Consider the following 23787-nt stretch of genomic DNA (forward strand, 5'->3'; position numbering starts at 1 on the left):
AAAGGAGAAATTCAATGTTGCCAAAATTAAAAAAAAACAAAATATCCTTTCATTAAACACAACATTTAGGAAACATTAAGCATGTGCATGTATACGTAAAATTATACAAAATACCATTTGGTTATCATATCCTTTGTAAATAAGATATGGGAAAAAAGAAAGGATTGAGTTACAGTTAACATCTACGGTCAGGAATATTCAAGTAATAAAGTGTGCGTACCTTTCAGTGCCATTTTTTCTTCGTCACTAAACTGAGGAAGTCTTTGAATTTCTCCTGGTTTGTTCACATTACGTTTCATACTTTCCTGATAATCTCCATTACCAAAAATAGGATTGGCAAACCAGGCAAGATCGAAAGCCATAGCTGTTGCAGATGCATCCCAATCTCCCGGGCTATACCGTCGGAGTGGTTCAGCCCATTTTGTACCAAGAACAATTCCAACTTGACCTTAAAATGAAAGAATAACAGCGGTTCTAACTATCGAAATTCCTTCATAGCTCAACATTAAAGGATATGTCAGAAAGAAAAAATATCATTGTTTGATCAATCATTCATGGGATGTTGATTATTATAAATATTAAGAATATAGAATAGAAACATTTGTGTAAAATACGGTATTCAAAAACTGTAGAATGTTTCAACAATGTTCAAACAGTAACAGACAGCCTCATAACAAGTGCTTGAATAATATGATTTTTTGTTTGTTATTCGTTTGTTCTTCTTTTGTTTGCTTGTTTGTTTTTTGTTTGTTTGTTTGTTTGTTTGTTTGTTTACTTTTGTTTAGTTTTTTTGTTTTTTTGTTGTTTTTTTTGTTGTTTTTTTTTTGTCTATTTTTGTTTTTGTTTTTGTTTTGTTTTGTTTTGTTTGTTTGTTTGATTGATTGATTTTTTGCTGCTGCTACAATAAAAACAAACAAATTATTTTATGGCACATTTAAGTCGCAAAACCCGTGTTTAAAAGTTAAAATATGTTCAATACGAAGGGCGCCACCCCAATTTCAATTTTCATTCAAACTACAAAAATTACTTTGTATACATATTCCCAATGTTGAAAGTAACTCGATAAATCTCAGAATAAAACAAATCATAATTAATTATTATTATTTTTAATATTATTAATCACGAAGATATTCTACAGTCACACGAGTCGGTAAACTGTGAATAACAATACTTATCAGTACCCTTTTGTTTCTCTTTGAATGTTTCTTGATACATATTGTAAACTACTGCGTGTGCTTTTAGAAGATTGTGTGCAACAACGTAAACACTGGTCCCATCCTGTTTTCTTATTCCTGGTGGCATTGTCCCAGTCTCGTAACCTTCATAAGCCACCTTTTGTGGATCGTGAAACGTTATCCATGTTTTAACCTGCTCACAAACATTATAAATGTACCTTTTTAAGTTTTTCTTCATTTCAGAAATATATTCATTCTTTTAAACATGCACGCCAACACATTTTAAATGATACATGTATATGTTTTATTATTATATTAACAACACATAATGTCAGTTTTTATATAGACTAACAGTAAAAGTAAGAATCGTCCATTTTGTTACACGTGTTCTGTTAGCATCTATTTTTTTTTCTTTATTGTATTCTTGATAATTAATTGGTTAAGTCAAATCATAGGGAAAAAATAAACAAGTATATTGGTTATATAGTATTAAATCATAGCCGGAGTCAGGAGCAAACAATTCAGAATTTGCATTTCTTACCCGTTCTCCGAATTCTTGAAAGCACAAGCGAGAATATTCACTAAATAGTGTGATCGTACTTTCATTAAGCCAACCACTAGCATTTAATGTGACTTGTGGAAGATCCCAATAGCTTAGTGTAACAACTGGCTGTATCCCAGCATCTATGAGAGCATCTATCAACTGTCTGTAGTAAAGTATTCCTGCTTTGTTAATCGAGTTTGTTGTTCCATCAGGAAGAACCCGTGACCAAGCTATCGAAAATTTGTAACTGCTAACCTTGAAAATAAAACGTTATATTAAAGGTCTCGGCATCAAATAAGACAGACTATTTTTTATATGCCCTGTGCAGGTCCGGTTGTTAAAAGAATAGGCCTGCAGCAGCGCTAAGCTTGTCGTAAAAGGCGACTAAATAGTGCTCAGAAACCTAGCTGGGAGCTAGGTGCTCTGCCCACAGAGCAACTGGGATGTGTGCCCCAGGTGGTGGAATGAGGTACCCCTGGCGTGTTATATGCTGGGGTTGTCAGGCTATAATACGGAAAACCTGACCGCAAACCATAGTGGTGCACCGTGTTGGGAAAGATGCCACGTTCCTTGCACGTTAAAAAAACCCTGCTTTGGTATTCGATAGGAGTAGGAACCTTTGCGCTCTGCCACAGGAGGCTAAATTGCTCGACCTTACCCATCCCTCCCTTTTTCTAGTGGCAATCTAAATTTGTCGACCCTATTATCCTTGTGTCACATCCCTTTTTTTTCATTTCATCATCATTCATGTTCATTTTAACATCCATTTCATGTTCATTGTCTGAATATAGCTGAAATATTGCTGCTCGGACGTTAAACCCCAACAATCAATCAATCAATTTATTTTTTTATAAAACTGATATTTTTTCGTGCTAGGAATTCACATCCTCAACTTAAACTAAATCAATAAATAATCAAAATGTTTCTTATTTCTAACTACTACAATCTCATCTCTTCTGTCTAAAACGAAGGCAAGAAAATCCTTATCATAACGCCCACTTCGAGTGGGAGATTACAGTGATAGGGGAGTCTGCCTTTCCTTCTTCTTTCCTTCCTTCCGTTACGTAGAGAGGTGCCCACTGAGTGGAATTTGATCCAATATATTTTAAGTTCAATTGATAGGAGAACGAGGGTATAAAATTCGGGAACATTGCTCACAGTTTCTTCAAGTTCTATTTGAAAGCATACTGAATTTTACAGTTAAGTAAACAAGGAAGTATTTATACTTTCAAAACATGTTTTGTTTAAATCAAGAACATATAAGCACAGTATGACCATTAACTACATTTATAGTGGGGCTTCTGCTTACTTTGAGCTGCTTTAGTAATTCTATATCTTTAAGGTACAGCCTATAACTGTCAGTAGATACATCGCCGTTGTTACCGTCAATTGTTCTTCCTGCATGTGTAAATTGATCCCAAATGCTAGGGCCTTTGCCTAATGAAAACAAGAGTAAACAAAACGGAAAGTCTTCAGTACACAATACAACACACCAAACAAAGGTTAATAAACTAGGAAAAAGACAAATAAAACAAAAATCAAAAAGAGGGAACAAGTTTTGTTTGTTTGTTTGTTTGTTTGTTTTTTTTTTTTAATAAGGAGTTCAAATAATACCTCGTGTTACAGTAATACAATACACAGTTACTATAGAATTTACATATATATATATATATATATATATATATATATATATATCAGTGAAGGATCTAGAAATTTTGAAATTAGGAGTTCCAGTCTATTATTTACTCATTTCATTTTGCCTAAAATTTGCTTGATTTAACAAATTTTCCAAAAGTGGGATTCCGACTTCCTGTTCACCCTCCCCTGGATCCATCTATTTCTTTACTACTGAAATATCAACCGGACTTCATTTTTTCTAACCGGAATAACATAGGCAGATAAGATGTTACCATTTGATATATACAACGACTATGAGACAATGGTTCTGATAGAAATGAACTCTCCAATCAATCAAGTTTATTTTACTTCATTAGTCCTAAGTGAATAAGTTTCAAATCCTTAACCTGTCTTAACAGTACATGTCTTATGTATGTTACATGTACATGTTATTTTCAGTTGCAACTGTTAGAATATCATAAAGAATACAATATTGCTTATGGGTTTGTCGTAAATTATTGGTATGACTATAGACGGCTATATAGTGTAAAAGTGCCACTCAAAGACAGTATGCATTGTGAAGGTTACATTTATGAAGTCTTGAAAGATTTATCCACAGGCTTAAAAACAAAAGTATTGTAAAAGCAAAACAATATACATATTTCTTATTTTGTTACCATCAGCATTCCAACCGCCTTCTATTTGGTAGGCTGCTGTATTTATGCCCCAGTCAAAGTCTTCAGGGAATGTTCCGTAATAAAATTCATCTTCGAGTTCTATTTTAGGCAATCTTCCTGGTGAAGTAAAAGATTCTTCGACAAAGCCATGGTTTTTGATTACATTGTGATAAAACAATGCTGAAAGTTTAGGAATTCGAGTACGGTCCGGGTCGTTGAAGTCAATATAATGAAGGCCGAACTTTTCAATATATCCCTGTCTCCATTCAAAGTTATCCATCAGTGACCAAGCGGTATATCCCTTCACGTTACATCCATCTAATTTTATGGCTGAGAAAAAAATAACACAATAGATAAAACAAAACGCAATGTCAGTACATAAGTTTTATCACTCTCGATTATTTTCTAATATATATAAACGCTGATATTAAACCTGCAATGTTTCTATTTGTATTTCAAACTTCGAAGAATAGAAAAAATTGCAAAATACGTTATATTATTTTCAGTTAAAATCTAAGCACATATGGCAAATGATTTGAACAATGGCAATAATAATGTTGTATGCAATTTTACGTCAATGTGAAAATCTAACATTTCATGGAGTATCTGTAATGGTGCAACTGTCTTAAACAAATGAGAAAAAAAACAAACCGCGATATCCATGCAGTTTCACAATCAAAGCATACCTACTAATAATTTGCAGTGAACGAAACATATGACATTGACTTCTGGAACGGATTAAAACAGATTGACAGTGTTGAATTACTAGTATTTATCTAATTTTCGTAATACAATAAAACGGCTTTGAAAGTGTTTTGTTTTGACAACATAGATCAGTAAGCCAACAAAATTTAAAAAAAAACAACTTTACCTTTTAGCATTTCATTTATATATGACCTGTAATAATTCACTCTGTGTTCATCGTGCAAAGAACCATTTCTATCAGAAACACCATTCTCCGTCACATAAATAGGGTAACCATATGTCACATTGATCCAGTTCAGTAACTTGCGTAAACCAAAAGGAGTAACCCAAAGCCAACTTGATCCGGATCTAAAATAGTAGCCCTTGGAAGTATTACTCTATGTCGGCAAGTAAATACAAATACCCGTAAAATCAAGCTAAGTTATACATGTAGATATCCGGCAATGTAAAGTGATAAAATACAATTGGTGAGACCTTGATAAAATGTTGACTCTGAATCAACAAAAATGATCAATCATGCAACCAAAATGAAGCGTGTATCAGTTCTTCAAGTGTCTTTGTTTACCTACCCGAGCCAGCTTGGATCAGTAAAACCATCAACTCCTCTGTCGGCCCAGTAACTAACGTCATGCTCAATGTCATAATGACCCATTTTAAAAAGAGTAGATCCATAGGCATTTAATCCTAGAAAATCTGTACTACCTATATAATTGGTAAAAAATGTATCTTTAAACGTTTAAAATCGAATGCATGCATTTACAGTGGACAGTGAGATCAATTAAATTAGAAAGTGATATTACCAAAGTTAACCCCAAAAAATTGTTTACATCCATTAAAAAGCATGAATAAACAACTAAGCGATTGAAGTACTTTGCTTTTCTCTTAAGTGAAACTGTGTACCGGACGTGCATGCGTAACATAAAAATCCGCGACGATTTTTCGGGAGTATCAAAAAAGTTTATATTGGGCAAGCTAAAAAAACTACTGCAATTAAGACAAAAGTGTTTGTATTGTCTTCGTGTTTACTACATGTACACGTAGGATCACATGCTTACCCAACGTCATTACAATACCAATTCAATAAAACATATTTAAATTAAGTACACTAGCTACATTGTACATTATAAATAGATTGTCGAGAGAATGGGATTATCATTTTTGTTTGCTGTGTACAAAATTATATAATTTTATCCAGAAAGATGAACAATATCGGTCATAAATGTCTCAAATGTTTTAAAATTTTAAAAGACGCACATATTAATCATCAATACAACAAGAAAACAACAAAAGTCGTCTATTCTAACCTTTAATTAATGCCTTCTCTTCAGGTGTGAATTCAGGCAATCTTGATTTTTTAAAATGTTGAATTAGACTGTTGTTGCCTATTATTGATTTCATTAGTTCTGTATAATCACCATACACAATAGGGTGAGCAAACCAGCTGAAGTCAAATTCTAAGGCCTGTTCAGCAGCATCGATATCATCTTGGTTAAAAGGATCTTTTGGTTCTCCCCATCCAACATTTAATGTTATACCAACCTCGCCTAAAAAATATTTTATTGTACTACACTGTACAATAAACGACGTAAATTTTTGTTTTACCGAGATGTATTACCGTAATAGAATTGTTCATAGGAGATAAAAATTCTATAGAATGTACTGTAGAATTCAAAATTAAGGAGGATATCTCTGTAAATGACACTAAAATTCAATAGAAACTATTGAATTTTCTATGCACATGATCTCCTTAAGAACAGACAGATTGAATTGACTATTTATACATTTCATCATATTCACCTATAAAGTAACTTAATACCAAAAATAACAAATGTAGCCTTTTTTATGTTTATCACATTTTACAGAATTTGCATGATTTTTATCTGGAGTGCTACTTAAGGGTTCACAAGAGTTTGTTTTAAACTAAAAAAAATCCAGGCATGTTGTGTTAATACCCCTAAATATATTTGTAATCATAAACGGTTACAGTTAACATTAAATTTCCTCCTTCAATACTTTTGCTGTTATGGCAACGCACCTGTTTGGTTAGCTGCATACTTGTTCTTGTAAAGTCTATAAGTTTTAGCATGAGATAAAATGATGTTGTGTGCAGCGATGTATGTGTTTGTTCCTTTGCCGACTTTAGCAGGTGCCATTCCACCTTCGCCATAGCTTGTCCAAGCAGTAATCCAAGGCTCGTTAAATGTAATCCATAATTTTACCTTGCAAAATAAAATTGGCTTTAAAGTACAAAGAGTGGTTATATTATTTTATTCTCTTTGATATTATGTTTTTTTTCAAGAATAAGATACATTCACATCATCATGACATGTTTCTCAGCACTACCATACTACAAATAACAAGTAACAAAACCATAAATATGCATAAACAATACTAGGAATATAGCAACTAATACAATATGCATCACATTACGGAGGTAGACCTAGGGAAAGGGACTTAACTCTTGAAATCAGTGATATGTTTGTATCATAATCAATTTCAGTAAAGCCTATCAATCTTTCCCTTGAAACACAATGAAATCAGTCCAAGTTACTTAAATCTTTATATGAGATTGATGTAAAATGCTAAATATACACAAACGTCCAAATGAGTTGTAAGAGTTGTGTCCCTAACCCTAGGATAACCTCCGAAAACCATAATTATATTAACTATATGAACACTAAAACAGTTCTTACCCGGTCACCAAAGTAACGGAAACAAATATCTGCATAGTCGGTATAGTATTGTTGTATAGAACTATTAAGGAATCCACCATAGTTATTTTCCAAGTAAGCTGGGAGATCCCAATGGAACAATGTTACCATAGGTTTTATACCTTCAGCTATCAATCCATCAATCAAGTTGTTATAGTACTTTATTCCTTCTTGGTTAATGCTTGATTCCAGCCCGTTTGGTAGAAGTCTGGACCAGGAGATGGAGAACCGATAAGCATTCACCTACAAATAGCGAGAATATCTCGTGTGCTTTGCTATTTTGCTGATGCATGTATTAGTGTGTGAGCGAAAATGCGTTTGGTGAATATAAATTACTGAAAAACTTAGCATTTCAAAATAAAACGTTTCCGCGGAGGGTACATGTATATCGAAAAATAAATAAGTGAAAATAAAAAGAACAAATCATAAATGCAATTCAATTTATGTAAATCCAAGCCACGAGCTTAAATACATATGTAAATCTTGAATTTTGTGGGGAAGGTACATCAAGTTCAGATGAAATAATAATATATATGTACCAGTAAAAACTACCAAAAAAAACAATTAGACGACATTATGAAAATCTATCATAAGATGTTTGTCAGAAACTCACTACATGTATTTTTTCCACAAGAAACCGATATAAGAAAAAAAAACTTTTTTAGGCAACGTATCGACGTACTTTCTTATAACACTGGTCCAAAAACCTGTTCATAAGAAGTCAGAATAGTCACCAATAGCTTTGACAATTGTGAAATATTACTAACCCCCATCTCCTTAAGTATCTTTATATCATCTTTGTACTTGTGGTAACTGTCGCACGCTTTATCACCAGTGGTATTGTCAGCTACAACATTACCTCTATGTACAAAATCGTCCCAAACACTAGGACCTCTACCTACGGAAAGCAAGACATTTACAAAATGTTATTAACAGGAAAAGCACATTATTTACAATGTAAAATAGAAAAAGTAGTACCTGTAAAATCGAAGATGAAAACGACAAAAACACAAAAGAAAACACAACAAAGTAAACGATTATTGAAAGGACAAAGAAATGAGCAAAAAAGTACTAAGTTACACATAGAAAAACGAATAACACGAAAGTAGTGAATTCCAATGAACAATAGAACCACGTACATGTATAAGTTCAACAATTACGCTGTCTGTTATACTGACTATCATTAAAATGCTGAGATACCACAACATGATAATCATGCTAGTACGTGTTGTGTTTAAATAAGAAACGAGCTTCATTTCTATATCGTCAGTAATGTATACATGTAATTATCAAACTACTGAAAGTATGTTCACATAAGAAATATGAACAATCAGATTGAAGTGTTTTGCTATGTACATGTATCCACAATAATGTTTATTAGTACATGAAGTATGAAAATAATGTTATGAAAAAGATACATTGTTGCCGTTTTCTTTTAAATAATGTATACATGTACAAACCTCCTTCGTTCCAGCCACCTTCAATCTGGTAAGCGGATGTTGCTGAGCTCCATACAAAATTTTCCGGGAAAGTATCGTAGTAAAATTCGTCAACGTACGCAGGCGCAGTTCCACGCCCACCCTTCCCAGGATATCCAGGAAGGAACCCATGTTCTTTGATTAGTTGTTTGTAGAACAGAAACGATGCCTTTGGTTTCCTTTCACGATCCAATGATTCATAGTCTACATTCACCAGTCCATACGGCGCGTTATACCCATACTGGAGATCAAAGCTATCTATGAATGACCACACGGAGTACCCAATTATGTTGCAGCTGTCAAGTTTGATCGCTAAATTAAATTTTAAAAAGATCTTATATAATGAAGAAAATTCAATAGTATTCATGTTTTTTTCGTTGAGTGAAATGTATTTAAACCTTTTGAATGTAAATTTCAAATAGACTACAAGTTACATGTAACTGGTGCTGGCCTTGAACCATAAAATGCTACAGATGATATGCACATCGGTTTGTAATTGAGTAAATAATTCCAACTGAACACATGTTCAATGGCTTGATATCAAAAAGCAAAAGTTAAAACTAATAAAAAAAAAGTAAACGGTAGTATTGGTGCATAATGGCGATGGTAGAGAAGTTGTAGATACAATTCGGGCAATCCAATAAAAACGGAATCCCCAAAAATTCATTCGAATAAAACCTAAGTAACTATTCCTCAAGTGCAAAAAACACCATGTCTAGTTGTTTTATTTGGGTTATCCACAAAGTTGTTTCGAACTTTAGGCAGAATATTCGGATCTCCTTTATAATTCTGCTTTTATGATGTATCGTAATTGTCACAAACCTTTTAAAACCTCATTCAACGATTCTCTAATAAACTCTATGCGATCTAAGTCCCTCAGGGAACCATTGTCACAAACACCATTGGCTGATATAAAGACAGGATACTTATATTTATGGTAAACCCAGTTGATTAATTTTCTTGTAGCCCAAGGAGTTGATTTCAAATCATCCAGACAAGTCCTAAAGGAAATAAAAACGTAAGCGGAATTACATAAAAGTTTGTTTTTGTATTTTGCTTGTTTGTTCGTTTGTATTTTGTTCGTTTGGGTTTTTTGGCTTGTATAAATTGAGCATGTGCAAGGATATTCGTTTGCGATTTGTCTTTATGTAAGATTGTGTAGGAGAAATGTCAAAAGATACATGTATGTTTAATACAATGACATGATTGAGATTTAGTCATTTTACCTTTTCCATTCTCTGTTTGTAGATAAGTCGATACCTAAATCTTTTTCAAAATCAGATTTTCCACTTGGGTCTTCGTTCAGTGAAACCCATTTTGAAGAGAATACATTTATGCTTACAAAGTCTGCTGATCCTGTATAAAAAATGAAGAGTAATTAATTTTTTTTAGACCATATATTATCACACAATTGTATATTGTGCATTTTTGTCAGTTTGTCTAAGCCCATAAATGGCATGTTTGTCTATCACAAGTAAAACATTTACTAGCCTTATTGGATTTGTATCGACCCTTCACAAGCCCTTTGTTTTCTTTCAAAAAGATCTCGAGCATTGATAAACAACTTTACGGCATTTGTTTACTATGGGAAGGTGCATAATCTTGAACCGATAGGAAGACTCATCAAGTGCCTTGGTCTAATAAGGGTGCCTTAGAGTGTTATGGTATATGACATTTAAATGATCTGTAATTTATAGGCATAATATCCATAATGGGGCCTTAGTGGCGGGCTCTGCAAAATTTATGAAATAGGATTTTGAATCATTTTCCCAAGAGATTCGTGGGGTCTTGAGCTGTCGTAGACCCCCTTAGATGAGTATTTGGATCTGCCACTGGTAATGATGTATATGTACCAGGGTTAAGACCATGACCAAAAACGCCAATATAAGATACGACGTTCTGCACAAAATTAGGACTGTCGTCAAAACGCTGATATTATACGGCTTTTATTCTTTATTCAATGCATATTTTTGAAATGCGCGTTGTTAATGCAATCACATGCATTTCATTATCATCATAAAGAGAATTGTCATGAAAGAAGAATATGTCAAATGAAAATTTAATGTCTTTATAGATACATGTAGATACATGTAAACCAGTGCTGGATCATAAGATCATACTGGCAATAGACAACCTACACAGGCAGATATTTTTCACGTGAAATTCGTGTTAATCGAGCTTCACATGAAATTAACATGATTTTCACGTGAAATTCGTGTTAATCGAGCTTCACATGAAATTAACATCATTTTTACCAGAAATTCACTTAACATGAACTGCATGCAAACAACTCGTGTGAATTTCACGAGAATGCTCGATTCGCACGAATTTCACGTGAACTCTGTCACAGATTCTATTTGCTCAGTTCGGGTGAAAATCATGTGAAATAAATTTGCCTGTGTACAATGCATGTAGACGTAAGCAACTTACCAGTAAAATAACTTAGCATTTAAACTAACCTTTGACCATCTTCTTCTCGTTATTCGTTAACCTAGGCAGCATCATATGACCTGGAAACTTGTTCAAGTTAATCTCATTTCTATTCTTCACCAGTTTAGGAAAATCTCCATGTCCAAAAATTGGGTCGGCAAATAAACCGAGAAAAAACTTAAGGGCCGTCTCGGAAGCTTCAATATCTTCGGGATGATTCGGGTTCTTAGGCTCAAACCAGTCAAACTTACGGCTTCCAAGTGCAATACTAACTTGACCTATCCGATGTGGAAATATATCATTAAAAGTAAGTACATGTATACATGTAACATCATGGACTAGTATATATCGCATTGGTCAATATTTTTAATCAACCTTAATCACACAATTTTATATTTACATTTTATTACACAATAATGTGCATGCAGTTTAGGTTACTTTTCTTTAAAAAAAAATACCTTTTTATAACAGTGTGCTACTGAAACTGATTAGAAATCATATACATATTGAATTGGTATTTTAATTTTGGATACTAAAATACACTATAATTTTTGTACCAAATTAATACTTTAGCAATAAGGTGAAATGTTTCATGAACATGTATTGTACATCTGCCTCATAAGATTTACTACAACAAAACAAAATCAGTCGGTATTTGTGTTTTGCAAAAGGCCTTTAATACAGTCATTGGGATACAAAAAGTTCCCAAATAGAAATATACAAGCCTTGATTACCTTTTTGTTTATTTTTATAAGTAGTGTTATACAGATCATAAGCCTCGGCATGTGCCACCAGAAGATTTTTTACCGCCACATAACTTATATGTTTGTTTGGGTCGGAGTTATTTCTTGCGACATCCAAAGGCTGATCAATTGTTATCCATTTCTTTACCTACAAAAAGATGTAATTTGTTGCTTTATCATGTACGACTGGACTTTTCATTACATGTATCCCCGTGCAGGTCCGGGTGTCTAACGAATAGGCCTGCAGCAGCGCTAAGCTTGTCATAAAAGGCGACTAAATAGTGCTCAGAACCCTAGCTGGGGGCTAGGGCGCTCTGCACACAAAGCAACTGGGATGTGTGCCCCATGTAGTGGAATGGGGTACCCCTGGCGTGTTACATGCTGGGGTTGTCAGGCTATAATACGGAAAACCTGACCGCAAACCATAGTGGTGCACCGTGTTGGGAAAGATGCCACGTTCCTCTCACGTTAAAGAACCCTACTGTGGTAGTCTCCCGGAGTAGGAAATTAAAATTTGTCGACCCCATTGTCCTTGTGTCCCATCATTTCATGTTCATTTTATCATCATTTCATGTTCATTTTATCATCATTTCATGTTCATTTTATCATCCATTTCATGTTCATCGTCTGAATATAGCTGAAATATTGCTGCTCGGACGTTAAACCCCAACAAACAAACAAACAAACAAACAATCATTACATGTATATCTAAAAGTCATATCTCTGAAAAAGAACGGGTATGGTGAAATGGAACCAATGAACCAGCGTAAAACCCAACTACGAAAAACTTTCAAAAATCACCAAAACTTCTTCAAATTAACGACACAAAGACACACTAATGACCAACATCTCCTTTCTGTGTACAAGCGCATGCGTCTGTGGTTGGATTAGCTTTTATTACATTTTGATCTTAACCACACCCCTTTAATATATATCCAAAAATGAATTGAAACGATGGAAAAAAAAACACAATCGAATTCATTCAATTATACAATCGATATTCCTAATAGATACACTGACCTTTTCTCTTTGATCTCGATATTATCATGTGTGTCAATTTGCACAAAAACTTTCCAGTTATTTTTAAACTTTACTCTTAGAATGTCCCTTAATTTTATGAATAAAAATGTCTTGACCTAATATTTACTCTTCCGGAAGCTAGTTCAATTTTATAGACAAATTGACTGTACCTAAATTTATTTAAAAAAGCTACATGTACTTATCATTATGTCATGTATGCTATTAATATATCAGGCTGTACTTTAAACTAAAATTATATCTATCAATGGAATACCTCAACATATACAGATAGAATGAGATATCTTACCTTTTTTTGGCAATAAATTAAAATTAATTCATTTTCAAATGCCCCAACAAAAGCTCTCATATACACTAGGAAATTATGAAAATAAATACATTTTCATTGAACTTACGTCCTTGCCAAAATGTTCAAAGCAAATATTTGCATAACTTTTAAAATGTGTGATCATTGAGTCATTCATCCATCCTCCGAGTTTCTCCAGTTCGTATGGTAGATCCTTGTGGTACAGAGTTATGATAGGTTCGATATTTTTCGACACAAGCTTAGAGATTAAACCTGTATAGAATTCAATTCCATCTTGGTTGATATTGCCATTGGCTCCGTCAGGCAATATTCTTGACCAAGACAGCGAGAAATGATACGCCTGGACCTAATAAAGGAATAATGGATATGGTATTTAGTATTTTTGCCTCACAACCAAATAAATTTCAAAGTGAAAAATATAAAAACTACCTTTTATTTTCAACTTAAGAATGTGCTTTGTTGCGCAGTACTACATGTAATTACGCATACCGTAGCTGAGTAGTGCGTTGAGAAAACCACTTACTATTTTTGTTTCAACCCTTAAATATTTATTTTTTTTTATATTTTGATTGGTTTTGTATTTCATTACCTTAATGACACCATACGTATCTGTATTTGTATTATCATTTATTATTATTATTTTTTACAGTTTTTTTTTTAGTTTGGTATGTTGGATGGTTAACTAAATACATTGTTATAATAGTACATTTAGCTTATCAAGTAAGTTAACATCGTCATCCATATGGTGATAACTGTCAGCAGCGATGTCACCAGACTCTTTCTCGGTGTTGTGGTAAAAGTGATCAAGGACACTTTCACCTTTCCCTGTAGATATAAAAAGTGAGAAAAATGTGTCATTTTAGCATACTGAATTTTATGTGGCGAACCAGGGACAAGCTGCGGCCTCATCGCATCGAGAGCGGAGGGCTCTACGGTAACATGCATGTGCAAGTTAGTGGGGTGCAGAATGATGAGAACAAAATTTAGAATACAAAACGTCATACAAAACTAATTTTTGACGATAAAAACAAATTTTACATTTGCACTTCGTGATTTTAGAAACACGCCCACCTGATACATTTTGTGAAAATTGAACTATGTAATCAATCTTTATTATTCACGTGTGTGTGTGAAAAAGTGTGTGAATATGTGCGTGATTTTGTGTAAGATCTTGGCAAACTAATACTCTTACCACTCTCATTCCAAGCACCCTCTGTCTGGTAAGCAGCTGTTCCAGTGGCAAATAGAAAATCATCCGGGAATTTTCCATAAAGAGTCCCCGTTTCCAACTCCACTTCCGATGTCGACAGACTGCTTGGACCAGGATAACCGGAAACAAATCCGTTGTCTGTTATTAGTTGTCTGTAATAATGGGATGAAAACTTTGGAATGCGGGGAAAATTTTGATCGGTAAAGTTGACCATACAAAATCCGAAACTGAAGTTGTAGCCATCTGTCCATTCAAAGCTATCAACTAAAGAACGCCCGTAGAACCTTTTTATGTTGGTTAATTTATCAAGGGTAATTGCTGAAAGAAATGAACAAATAAATTTATTTATGATCTTTATCGGATACAATAACTCCTACAATGTAAACGGTTGGAATTACGTTCCTCCATACCCCAACCTCCTACTTCCGGGCGCCGTATTGAATGTTATTCATGGTAAGGGTAAAACTTGAATTATATTTCAGTACCCCACAATTATCCAAAAAAAAAGAACGCATATAGTATAGAAAATAATATTAATAACTTAGCTGTTCAATATTTATCATTCATCCTCTTTTTATTTCAATTTTGAATCTGACAACTCAAACTTTTTTTTCTATTACTACATGTCGTAAACCATTATAAAAAATAATGAAATAATTCACAAAAAAATTATATACTTGCATATATGTACCTTTCAGGACTTGATTGATGTGCGCCTTGTACCACTTGACATTTTCGGTATCTTCTAGTGACCCACGTCCAGTCAGAGGTCGTCCTAAGTAGCCAGCAATGTATATATTTTCCTTTGAGTAATGTGTATTCATCCAGTTCAAGATTTTTCTAATTCCAGCAGCGGAATCTGGATCTGATCTGTATATTGACATTAAGATACCTTCTAGTTTTGTTTTTAATTGGTGGTAGCAATGAAATATGAGAGATATACATGTAAATTTCTAGCACTTAAACTCGACTGACAAGGATTTTTGAGTTGTTAACTTATTTTTTTCATTATGCATAGTACTGGTCTGAAATGTTTCTACGTTGTTGTAAATAAGGGAGGGACCATTGGATTCAGAGGTGTGGGCTGGCAGTTTTTTAAATAAATATTTTAGCCTACACCTCCTAGAAAACAAATTTTGTGACCCTTGTCCCGATACACCAAACAGTGAAATTGAAATAAATAATCTTGCCCCACTGTTATTGCAAATAAATTATCCGACCCGCAAATTTTCAAAAAAATAAACATTCTAATCCCACAAAATTTGCCAGCCTCCCCAATAGAATCAAATGGTTGTCCCCTCAGAGTAATCATGTTGATTTTATCATTGTTTTACCACGGGCTGGCCATTTATGTCGTTATTTAAAACCTCACTATCGCACTAGTTAAAACAATGCGACATCAATGGCCAGCCCATGGTAAACCAATAATAAAATGGAGTTTCTGTGATTTATTTTCTATTTTCGTTACCTTTAGAATATGATGTAAGTTTTAAAAACCGTTTACTTGTAAAAGATGATGATGCAAGTTGGAAAAACAGTTTCTTTGACTGTGATACGTGTAGTTGTCAATCATGTATATGTTAATTTACCTATATTTGTAGATTTGTAGACTTTTATCATTGTCAAACGATGAGAATGGTTTGTCTACCCTATCCACAGGCCTAGCATACATCACCCCGACATAAAGCAGATCAAGAAAATCAAGGGTTCCTGAAAAAATGTATGTCAATCATTATAAATTATGTACGTTTTAAAAAGTTAATAAGATGGAGTAGCTGCATAATTTGTATAAAAAGGGGGGATAAAAGAATTACATGTACCTAGAAAGATACGTGTCACGAGAGGATTTAGAGATTCAGGCTAATATGTCTTGTTACTATCTAAACGTTGCACGAAAATATTAATAACAACATTTCAAAATAATGTGGGGGGTTTCAACCTGTGGAATTAATCCTTCATCTTTTTGATTCGCCACTGCATGTACAACTTAAACATTCAAAACTGTTTCCAAAAATAGATTAAAAGTGTATATAACTATTAAATTCTATTTTCAAAGAGTCACAATGAAAAGAAAAATATAGTAAACTCATGAGCATTTCTCAACGTCTTATGCAATATAACACGCATGCTTACCTTGAATGATATAAGGACTTGAAAGATTAAATCTCGATGTGAATGGTTTCATTTCCTCAGGCCATTCTCCATACAGTAGTGGATGTGCCCACATGCCTATTTCAAAGCGTAGACCTCGGTCTCGGGTTTCGTTGTTACCATCCGATGGTTCATACCAGTTAGATTGTAATGTAATTCCAATCATACCTAAAATATAAAAGTTTATTCAGCTTTGTCTTGAAATACCAAGACTTAGTCATTAATTCATTAACTTCAGTACAAATGTACATGTACCGACCATTGAACAAAAATAATAATTACATCTTACATAATTTTCACTAAATGTAATATAGGACCGGTAGGATACCTTGATATAAAATTATAGATGACAGTGTCTAACATGTTTTAAAATTTCACATACACGTACCTTTTTTACTTGTATCATAATTTGATTTATACAATTTATATGCGGCGGCATGTGCTTGTAGAACGTTGGTAGCCGCTTGGTAGACAGATTCTGCTGGTCCATCAATACCAGGTGGCATGTCCGTTCGTCCGTACCCTCCATAAATAAATGTATACGGATCGTGAAATGTTATCCACTGTTTCACCTGTAAACAAAATTAATTGTTATGTTTCCACGACTGGAACCTTTTGCTAGTAGATTAATATGTAACAATGCTAACAATATAGAGAAACTTGAAGAAGTGTAAAGTTGAATGATTTTCTACCAGTCGAAAACTGAGTAAAATTATATGTTACCCACTGCGAGCAACAACTCATGATATTAAGTGCTAGTCTTTGCATGTAATCTCAAAAAGATGAAGGATTAAAAATCATGAAGGCAGTGAGTGAATCATTGGTAGAAAAACACACAAGCCTCTCCATGAAATTATTCAAAATGTTATCTGAAACACAGAAAAGACATATAAATTGTTTCTTTCTCAAATGTATGTAATTCGAGGTAAACATTTAATAACATGCATTGCAACTGGCCATTAAAGGGGGATAACTCACTTTTCCTCTATTATAACTCTATTGTAATTTTGAACACTAGACCATATACAATGAGTGCATACTGTCAAATTTGAGTGTTAAAACATGATTCTTTTTTTTTATCAATTTTGCCTGATTCTTGCAGATTCCAGTATTTAAAGTTTTTGTTTTGACTGTTACGATTTTACAGAAAAAACCTGTCACAGAACAGATATTCTTCAATAACTTATTTTACATTTGAACAAATATATATTATTGTATAGCAAAATAATATCCCCATAGAAAGCAATGCAACGTCAGCGTGCAATAAATTTCCATATTGCACTACTGCAAAGAGTTAAGACTTGTGACGTTATCCGTGACAAAAGTTTATGTTAAACAAGACTTAATTATATTTCCATACATGTTCTCCCGCGAGTAGAAAAAATATCAATAATCTGTTTATCACTGTTATGCTTCTCTGGTATGAAATAAATAAATCTCAGTTGAAATCAGATTTGGCGTTCATTTCAAACATATTCTATAACAACAGTTTATCGCTATCGAAAATAATAGAAAACTAATACCGTACAATTCAGCAAAACAGCGATAAAAAAATTATTAATATTTTTTTTCAACTCGCGGGAGTTTCTCATGCTCCTTTCGTTGAAAAAAATATTAAATAATCTAATAATTTCCGACAGATGAACTACAAGCTATATATTATATCATAGAATATCACCATTTTTTATTCGTTTTGTATTCAAAGACTAGTCTTGTTTTGTTTTATTTTTATCAATGTTTTGTTTGTATGTTTGTTTATTTGCTTGCTTGCTTCTTTTTGTTTGTTTTGTTTTGTTTTGTTTTGGTTGTTTGTTTTTGTAGATTTATCATAATATTACCTTTGAACCAAAGTTTTCAAAGCATAACTTTGCATAATCTCTATAAATTTCAATCAAATCTGAATTAAGCCATCCACCATTGTCCTGAAGAGCTTGAGGGAGGTCCCAATGGTAAAGTTCTATCATTAAGTTTACGCCAGCGTCTGTGTATGCGTCAATGACGTCAATGTAATGCTTGACGGCAATTCGATTCAATTCGCCTGTACCGCGAGGTTGTAATCTACTCCATGAAAGTTGTAACTTGAAGTGTTTTGCCTGATATCAAACGATGAAAAAATGTAGCTCATTATATCTCTAGATTTACAAACATATGCCAGGAAAACGCATATACATGTATATACATCATGCGTCAGTAAATTGTTTTGTTACATCTTTCATCTCATGTGAATGATCTCGACAACACTACACGCTGTCATTTTCTTTATTATTTCATTAGTTTTCTAATTTTATTCGTTTCTTTTTTTACATCATTGTTGATCAAAAGTATAATAGTTTCAGTACTAACCCCGAGCTGCTGAATGCATTTGACGTCATCGGGATATTTATGGTAGCTATCAGCTGCTACATCACCATTAACGCCGTCGGTAATATGGCCGGGCACGTGAGTAAATCTATCCCATATACTTGGACCTTTGCCTGAAAGGACATTTTCCGTTCAATGCATAATTAATAGTTTCTTTTAAACTGTAAACTGATAAATAGACTTAACACGTGAACGTATTCTGAGTACGGTCTACTGTATGATGTCATAGTTCTTACTGATGTTGCTCGTTTTCGTATCGCAAATGGGAAATCTGTATTTTTCACCAAGCTATGTTAAATAAAGGAGGTTTAGTGCTCTATCTAAGAATAACAAAGATTTCAAAAGGTTGTGAAATCTCTTCAGGTCTTCCATGGTTGAACAATATAAGACGAAATTTAAAATAGATACAAAATGTAGGTCAGTGTGCTCGTTTTTTTAGATAAAAGCATTGGAAATTTTGGCGGAATACTAGCTTTCTCTAGATTTTTCATAGGCTTTGTCTTATTAGGTTGTATCTATCGAAGTACTGAAGAAATAAATCAAGTAATGTGATCGTTGTGCATTGTTAACATTCATAATCGAATTCGTTCTTTTGCAGAGCCAACTGCATAACTTTTAGTTAACTGTAAAAAGTATAAAGTATATTTAAAAAATACCAAAATATATACAAGTAATTAAATGTACTATTTTATTCGATAATGAAATACGATCATCGCCAAAATTAAGTACACAATGAAACCAATCTAACTGAACCCTTTGTCGGGTTTTAAAATTGATTTTGTTTAGACACATGTTTTGTTTAACCAGGTTCAAAATACATTCAAGTATCCGTCTTTGTAAGAATCATACACATTCTAGAATATGTGATACACATAAAAAAAGGCTACACAATTTTATTTTTGTTAATTAGTTGATTTATAGATCTTTATGGTGAAATGTATAATTATTCATTCCAATCTGTCTGCTCTCGAGAGATAATCCACATTGAAAAGCCAACAGTTTCTATTGTATTTTAGTGTCAATTACAGAGTTATCTCCCTTAATTTTGAATTTTACAGTGCATTCTATATAACTTTTATCTCCTAAGAGTACGAGTTATATGAAAAGCCACAAGTCAATTTCTGTTTATTACAACATTTTAAACAAAATGTTAAAAAATAAAACAATAAAAATAAATATGTAGGCTTTTCAACCAAGAATCACATACTTCGCTGGCGTACTACTTAAGTAAACTGTCCGAGTCTGACTAAGACGGGATTTCAGGTTATTCAGGGTTCGGTTTAGAAGGTTTTGTTTGTTTGTTTGTTGGGGTTTAACGTCTGAGCAGGAATATTTCAGCTATATTCAGACGATGAACATGAAATTGATGATAAAATGAACATGAAATGATGATGAAATGAAAAAGGGATGGGACACAAGGATAATGGGGTCGACAAATTTTGATTGCCACTGGAAATAGGGAGAGATGGGTAGGGTCGGGCAATTTAGCCTCCTGTGGCAGAGCCCTATGGTTCCTACTCCGAGAGAATACCACAGTAGGGTTCTTTAACGTGAGAGGAACGTGGCATCTTTCCCAACACGGTGCACCACTATGGTTCGCGGTCAGGTTTTCCGTATTATAGCCTGACAACCCCAGCATGTAACACGCCAGGGGTACCCCATTCCACCACCTGCGGCACACATCCCAGTTGCTCTGTGGGCAGAGGGCCCTAGCCCCTGGCTAAAGTTCTGAGCACTATTTAGTCCCCTTTTACGACAAGCTTAGCCCTGCTGCAGGCCTATTCTTTTAACACCCTGTTTAGAAGGTTTCACTATACAAATTAAGATTGAGCTATGATTTCAAGATACAATGTAGCTCGCCCTTATTCTCTTATAACTGAAAAAGAATGTTTTGTACATATATGTCTGTACCCCTTCTGTAAGGACTGCGGCGGTAAATTTGATACATGTATAACTGCTTAATAAAGTTCACTCTCAAGTAAGAAATATGGCAGTGGTGTAACATTTATTTTATATAGCATGGTCGAACATTTTCATTAGAGTAGAGCAATTCTTAAGATATCAATAACCTTTTAAATATTGGATAAACCGTTGCATTAAAACATATTATTATCTTATATCTAAAGCATCTTTTCATGTCAACTTAAATATTGTACCCAAACCATATTAACTACTAAGGATACCGTGATATCTTAGATCCGTTGTCATTTAGATCTAATTTATGATCTTTTATCAAAGTTGTGATTGAGAAATGACCTAAATATTATATCCTTATAAGTGATATTCAAACAATTGGTATCATGTTGTAAACTTTAGTAACAATCCAATAAAAGCAAACGAGACTGGAACAGTGTGCCTTATCATTTTGCAGTCAAAACCTACTCACTCCATGACAAGTATTGCATGTTGATGTATTATAATCGCATGGCAGAACAAGTGTGGTAAAAAACAAACTATTTGATAAATATGTAAAAAAAAATTACATTTTAAGTTTTTCACTCATGAACACGACATAAAAGTCAATGAGCGAATGATTTGATTTTACTTAATATCGGAATATTTCAGAAATATGGACCGAAATGATATGAAATTTTGAAAGCATGCTTTTTTTATATTTATATGCAGCAGTTTTATCAGAGCTCTGAGTTTTATACGTTATAAAATGAATAAGTACATTGTACATGTATTACGGCGATTTCTTTTATAAAAAAAAACCAGTGATACAGTTGCTGCAGTTCATTTGTTAACCTTACAATACATGTAGGATGGACGGTTATAGCCTTATAAAGCTAATGTAAACCCACCGCAGGTCTCATGCCTCTATCAAGTACATCTTTAATTGAAAGTGAGTTCCTTGTATTGGTGAAACAATTTTGTAAATGTTTTAACGAGCTTGTGACATCGAAAATCTTGAAATAGTCATTTCTTGGTTATATAACGATTACTTTTGTTAAAATACGAAACATTGTTACATATACGAGAAAATCGAACAGATCGTGATATGTTAACACCATATGAAGGTGACAAGGGGACGTCACCATCTAAAACGGTAGGGAATGAAAAATCACCCCTTTTTCATAAATTTCGGTATCAATTTTACCATTATTGATTTGAATACTAAGATTGAGAAACAGACATTCTTTATTATCAATATTTGCGTTATTCAGAAAAAAATTCTGCGGGGTATATATCTTTAGTTAGTATAAACATTGTTGTCATCGTTGTTTAGAGCCAAACTGTAGTCCAGATATATATTAAACATTATTCAAATATTATTTTGATTGGTTCAATCCAATGGTAATATTCTGCTCTATCACACGTGTTATAGAGTGATAGTTTTTGTCTATTACCCTTTCGTGCAAAATTAAACTGGTTCCGGTAATAATTGGGTACCAGTTCTTGCGTTTTAAGGAATCAACATGCGTAACGTCCATACCAAGAACTGATATACAATCACACAGAATAGAAAGATCTAGTGTCTGGAACTGTCCAGGGGTATGACAGTTTAGAACAGCTTTTCGTATTTTCTTTGTCACGACCCAGGACAATTTCTATCAGGTTCTGTCAGGGAATAGGGCAAAATGTGTCCTGACCCAGAACAGCCTCTGTCAGACCCTGTCAGGATCTGTCAGGATTTCTGTTCAAACTACTGTCGTAGAGCAGAATTTGAGAGAGGTTAGAAGTTTTTTGTTAACTTTTTATGCCAAATCTACTACGAATTTGTACCCAAACATTTCTAATTGTATTGTCAAATTAAAAAGTGTCTGAGGTTGGAACTGTAAGACTTAAAACGGAATATAAACAACAACAAAAAATCTTATTGACATTTCTGTTTGTGAGCAGGGAAAATACCATCACCTATACATCGAATAAAAGTCACAAAAAGGAGTTCCAGAGTTGACGTTTAAATCTAAAATGCAAACTTGAAAGAAAACAACAATTCTAATGACGAATATAAAGACACAAGACAAACATACAAAACTGATTGTTAGGGCTTACTTGAAAAGGAATGACGATTCAGTATAATAAAATTCATAACATATAGCTTAGAGGGTGAAAGAGAGTTTGTTACCCCTTAAAAATACATCGTCACCCTCGACTACGCCTCGGGGTGACAACGATTTTGTAAAGCAATATAATTTCCCCATAGAAAGCACTGCAACGTCAGTGTGCAATAAATTTCCATATTGAATTACTGCAAATGCAGTTAAAATTTGTGACGTTGTCCGTGACAAAAATTCATTTTTTTAAATATAAGACTAAATCATATTGCCTTTCGATGATAGGGTTATTGCATGAATACTGGGGAATATTATCCCTTGTTAACTCGTGCAATATATACTCGGGATAATATTCCCCAGTATCCATTGCAAAAACCTTAAACTATTGATTTCTTCTACGTATGCAATACATTAAAAATACCGTCTACATCCCATGCTCCTTCTGTTTGATAAGCTGAGCTACAAGCTCCCCATCCAAAATCACCAGGAAACTTTCCTATGAGAAATTTATCATCAGGAAAGGCAATTCGCAGAATATGATACAATATGAGTATTCTCAACATTCTAACATCTATCTCCAGCTTTGTCGGCGTTTTTCGTGAGAATGAATCTTGTTGTTATCTCCCAACCCTGGAGCGA

At 33.6% G+C, this 23787-nt stretch overlaps 1 protein-coding gene across 3 annotated transcripts in view; it reads right to left on the bottom strand.

The window, feature by feature from the left end:
* LOC148607703 (lactase/phlorizin hydrolase-like) overlaps positions 1 to 23770 on the bottom strand; it is a 33828-nt gene extending 10058 nt beyond the window's left edge. Inside the window, exons 1-26 of one of the 3 annotated variants that reach the window (XR_015914947.1) lie at positions 23570 to 23768; positions 19130 to 19260; positions 18625 to 18879; positions 17175 to 17358; positions 16769 to 16954; positions 16225 to 16345; positions 15327 to 15505; positions 14618 to 14953; positions 14132 to 14250; positions 13514 to 13771; positions 12072 to 12228; positions 11367 to 11615; positions 10134 to 10263; positions 9730 to 9908; positions 8890 to 9219; positions 8197 to 8327; positions 7412 to 7672; positions 6754 to 6937; positions 6023 to 6262; positions 5288 to 5420; positions 4885 to 5066; positions 4014 to 4343; positions 3029 to 3156; positions 1717 to 1974; positions 1182 to 1368; positions 221 to 448 (exon numbers count right to left, since the gene is read on the bottom strand). Coding sequence is in view for 1 of the 3 variants with exons in the window: in XM_088543981.1 (XP_088400107.1) it covers positions 221 to 448; positions 1182 to 1368; positions 1717 to 1974; positions 3029 to 3156; positions 4014 to 4343; positions 4885 to 5066; positions 5288 to 5420; positions 6023 to 6262; positions 6754 to 6937; positions 7412 to 7672; positions 8197 to 8327; positions 8890 to 9219; positions 9730 to 9908; positions 10134 to 10263; positions 11367 to 11615; positions 12072 to 12228; positions 13514 to 13771; positions 14132 to 14250; positions 14618 to 14953; positions 15327 to 15505; positions 16225 to 16345; positions 16769 to 16954; positions 17175 to 17358; positions 18625 to 18879; positions 19130 to 19260; positions 23570 to 23711 (5218 nt within the window). In the remaining 2 variants the exon portion in view is untranslated. Of the gene's footprint in view, positions 1 to 220; positions 449 to 1181; positions 1369 to 1716; positions 1975 to 3028; positions 3157 to 4013; positions 4344 to 4884; positions 5067 to 5287; positions 5421 to 6022; positions 6263 to 6753; positions 6938 to 7411; positions 7673 to 8196; positions 8328 to 8889; positions 9220 to 9729; positions 9909 to 10133; positions 10264 to 11366; positions 11616 to 12071; positions 12229 to 13513; positions 13772 to 14131; positions 14251 to 14617; positions 14954 to 15326; positions 15506 to 16224; positions 16346 to 16768; positions 16955 to 17174; positions 17359 to 18624; positions 18880 to 19129; positions 19261 to 23569 lie in introns of all 3 variants that reach the window. The other 2 variants (XR_015914948.1, XM_088543981.1) reach the window with 2 other exon arrangements.
* Positions 23771 to 23787: the final 17 nt, after the last annotated feature.

This window comes from Perna viridis, chromosome 9 (assembly GCF_037379345.1).
Source record: "Perna viridis isolate PV_CMFRI_1.1 ecotype Kerala chromosome 9, ASM3737934v1, whole genome shotgun sequence".
Classification (NCBI taxonomy): Eukaryota; Metazoa; Mollusca; class Bivalvia; order Mytilida; family Mytilidae; genus Perna; species Perna viridis.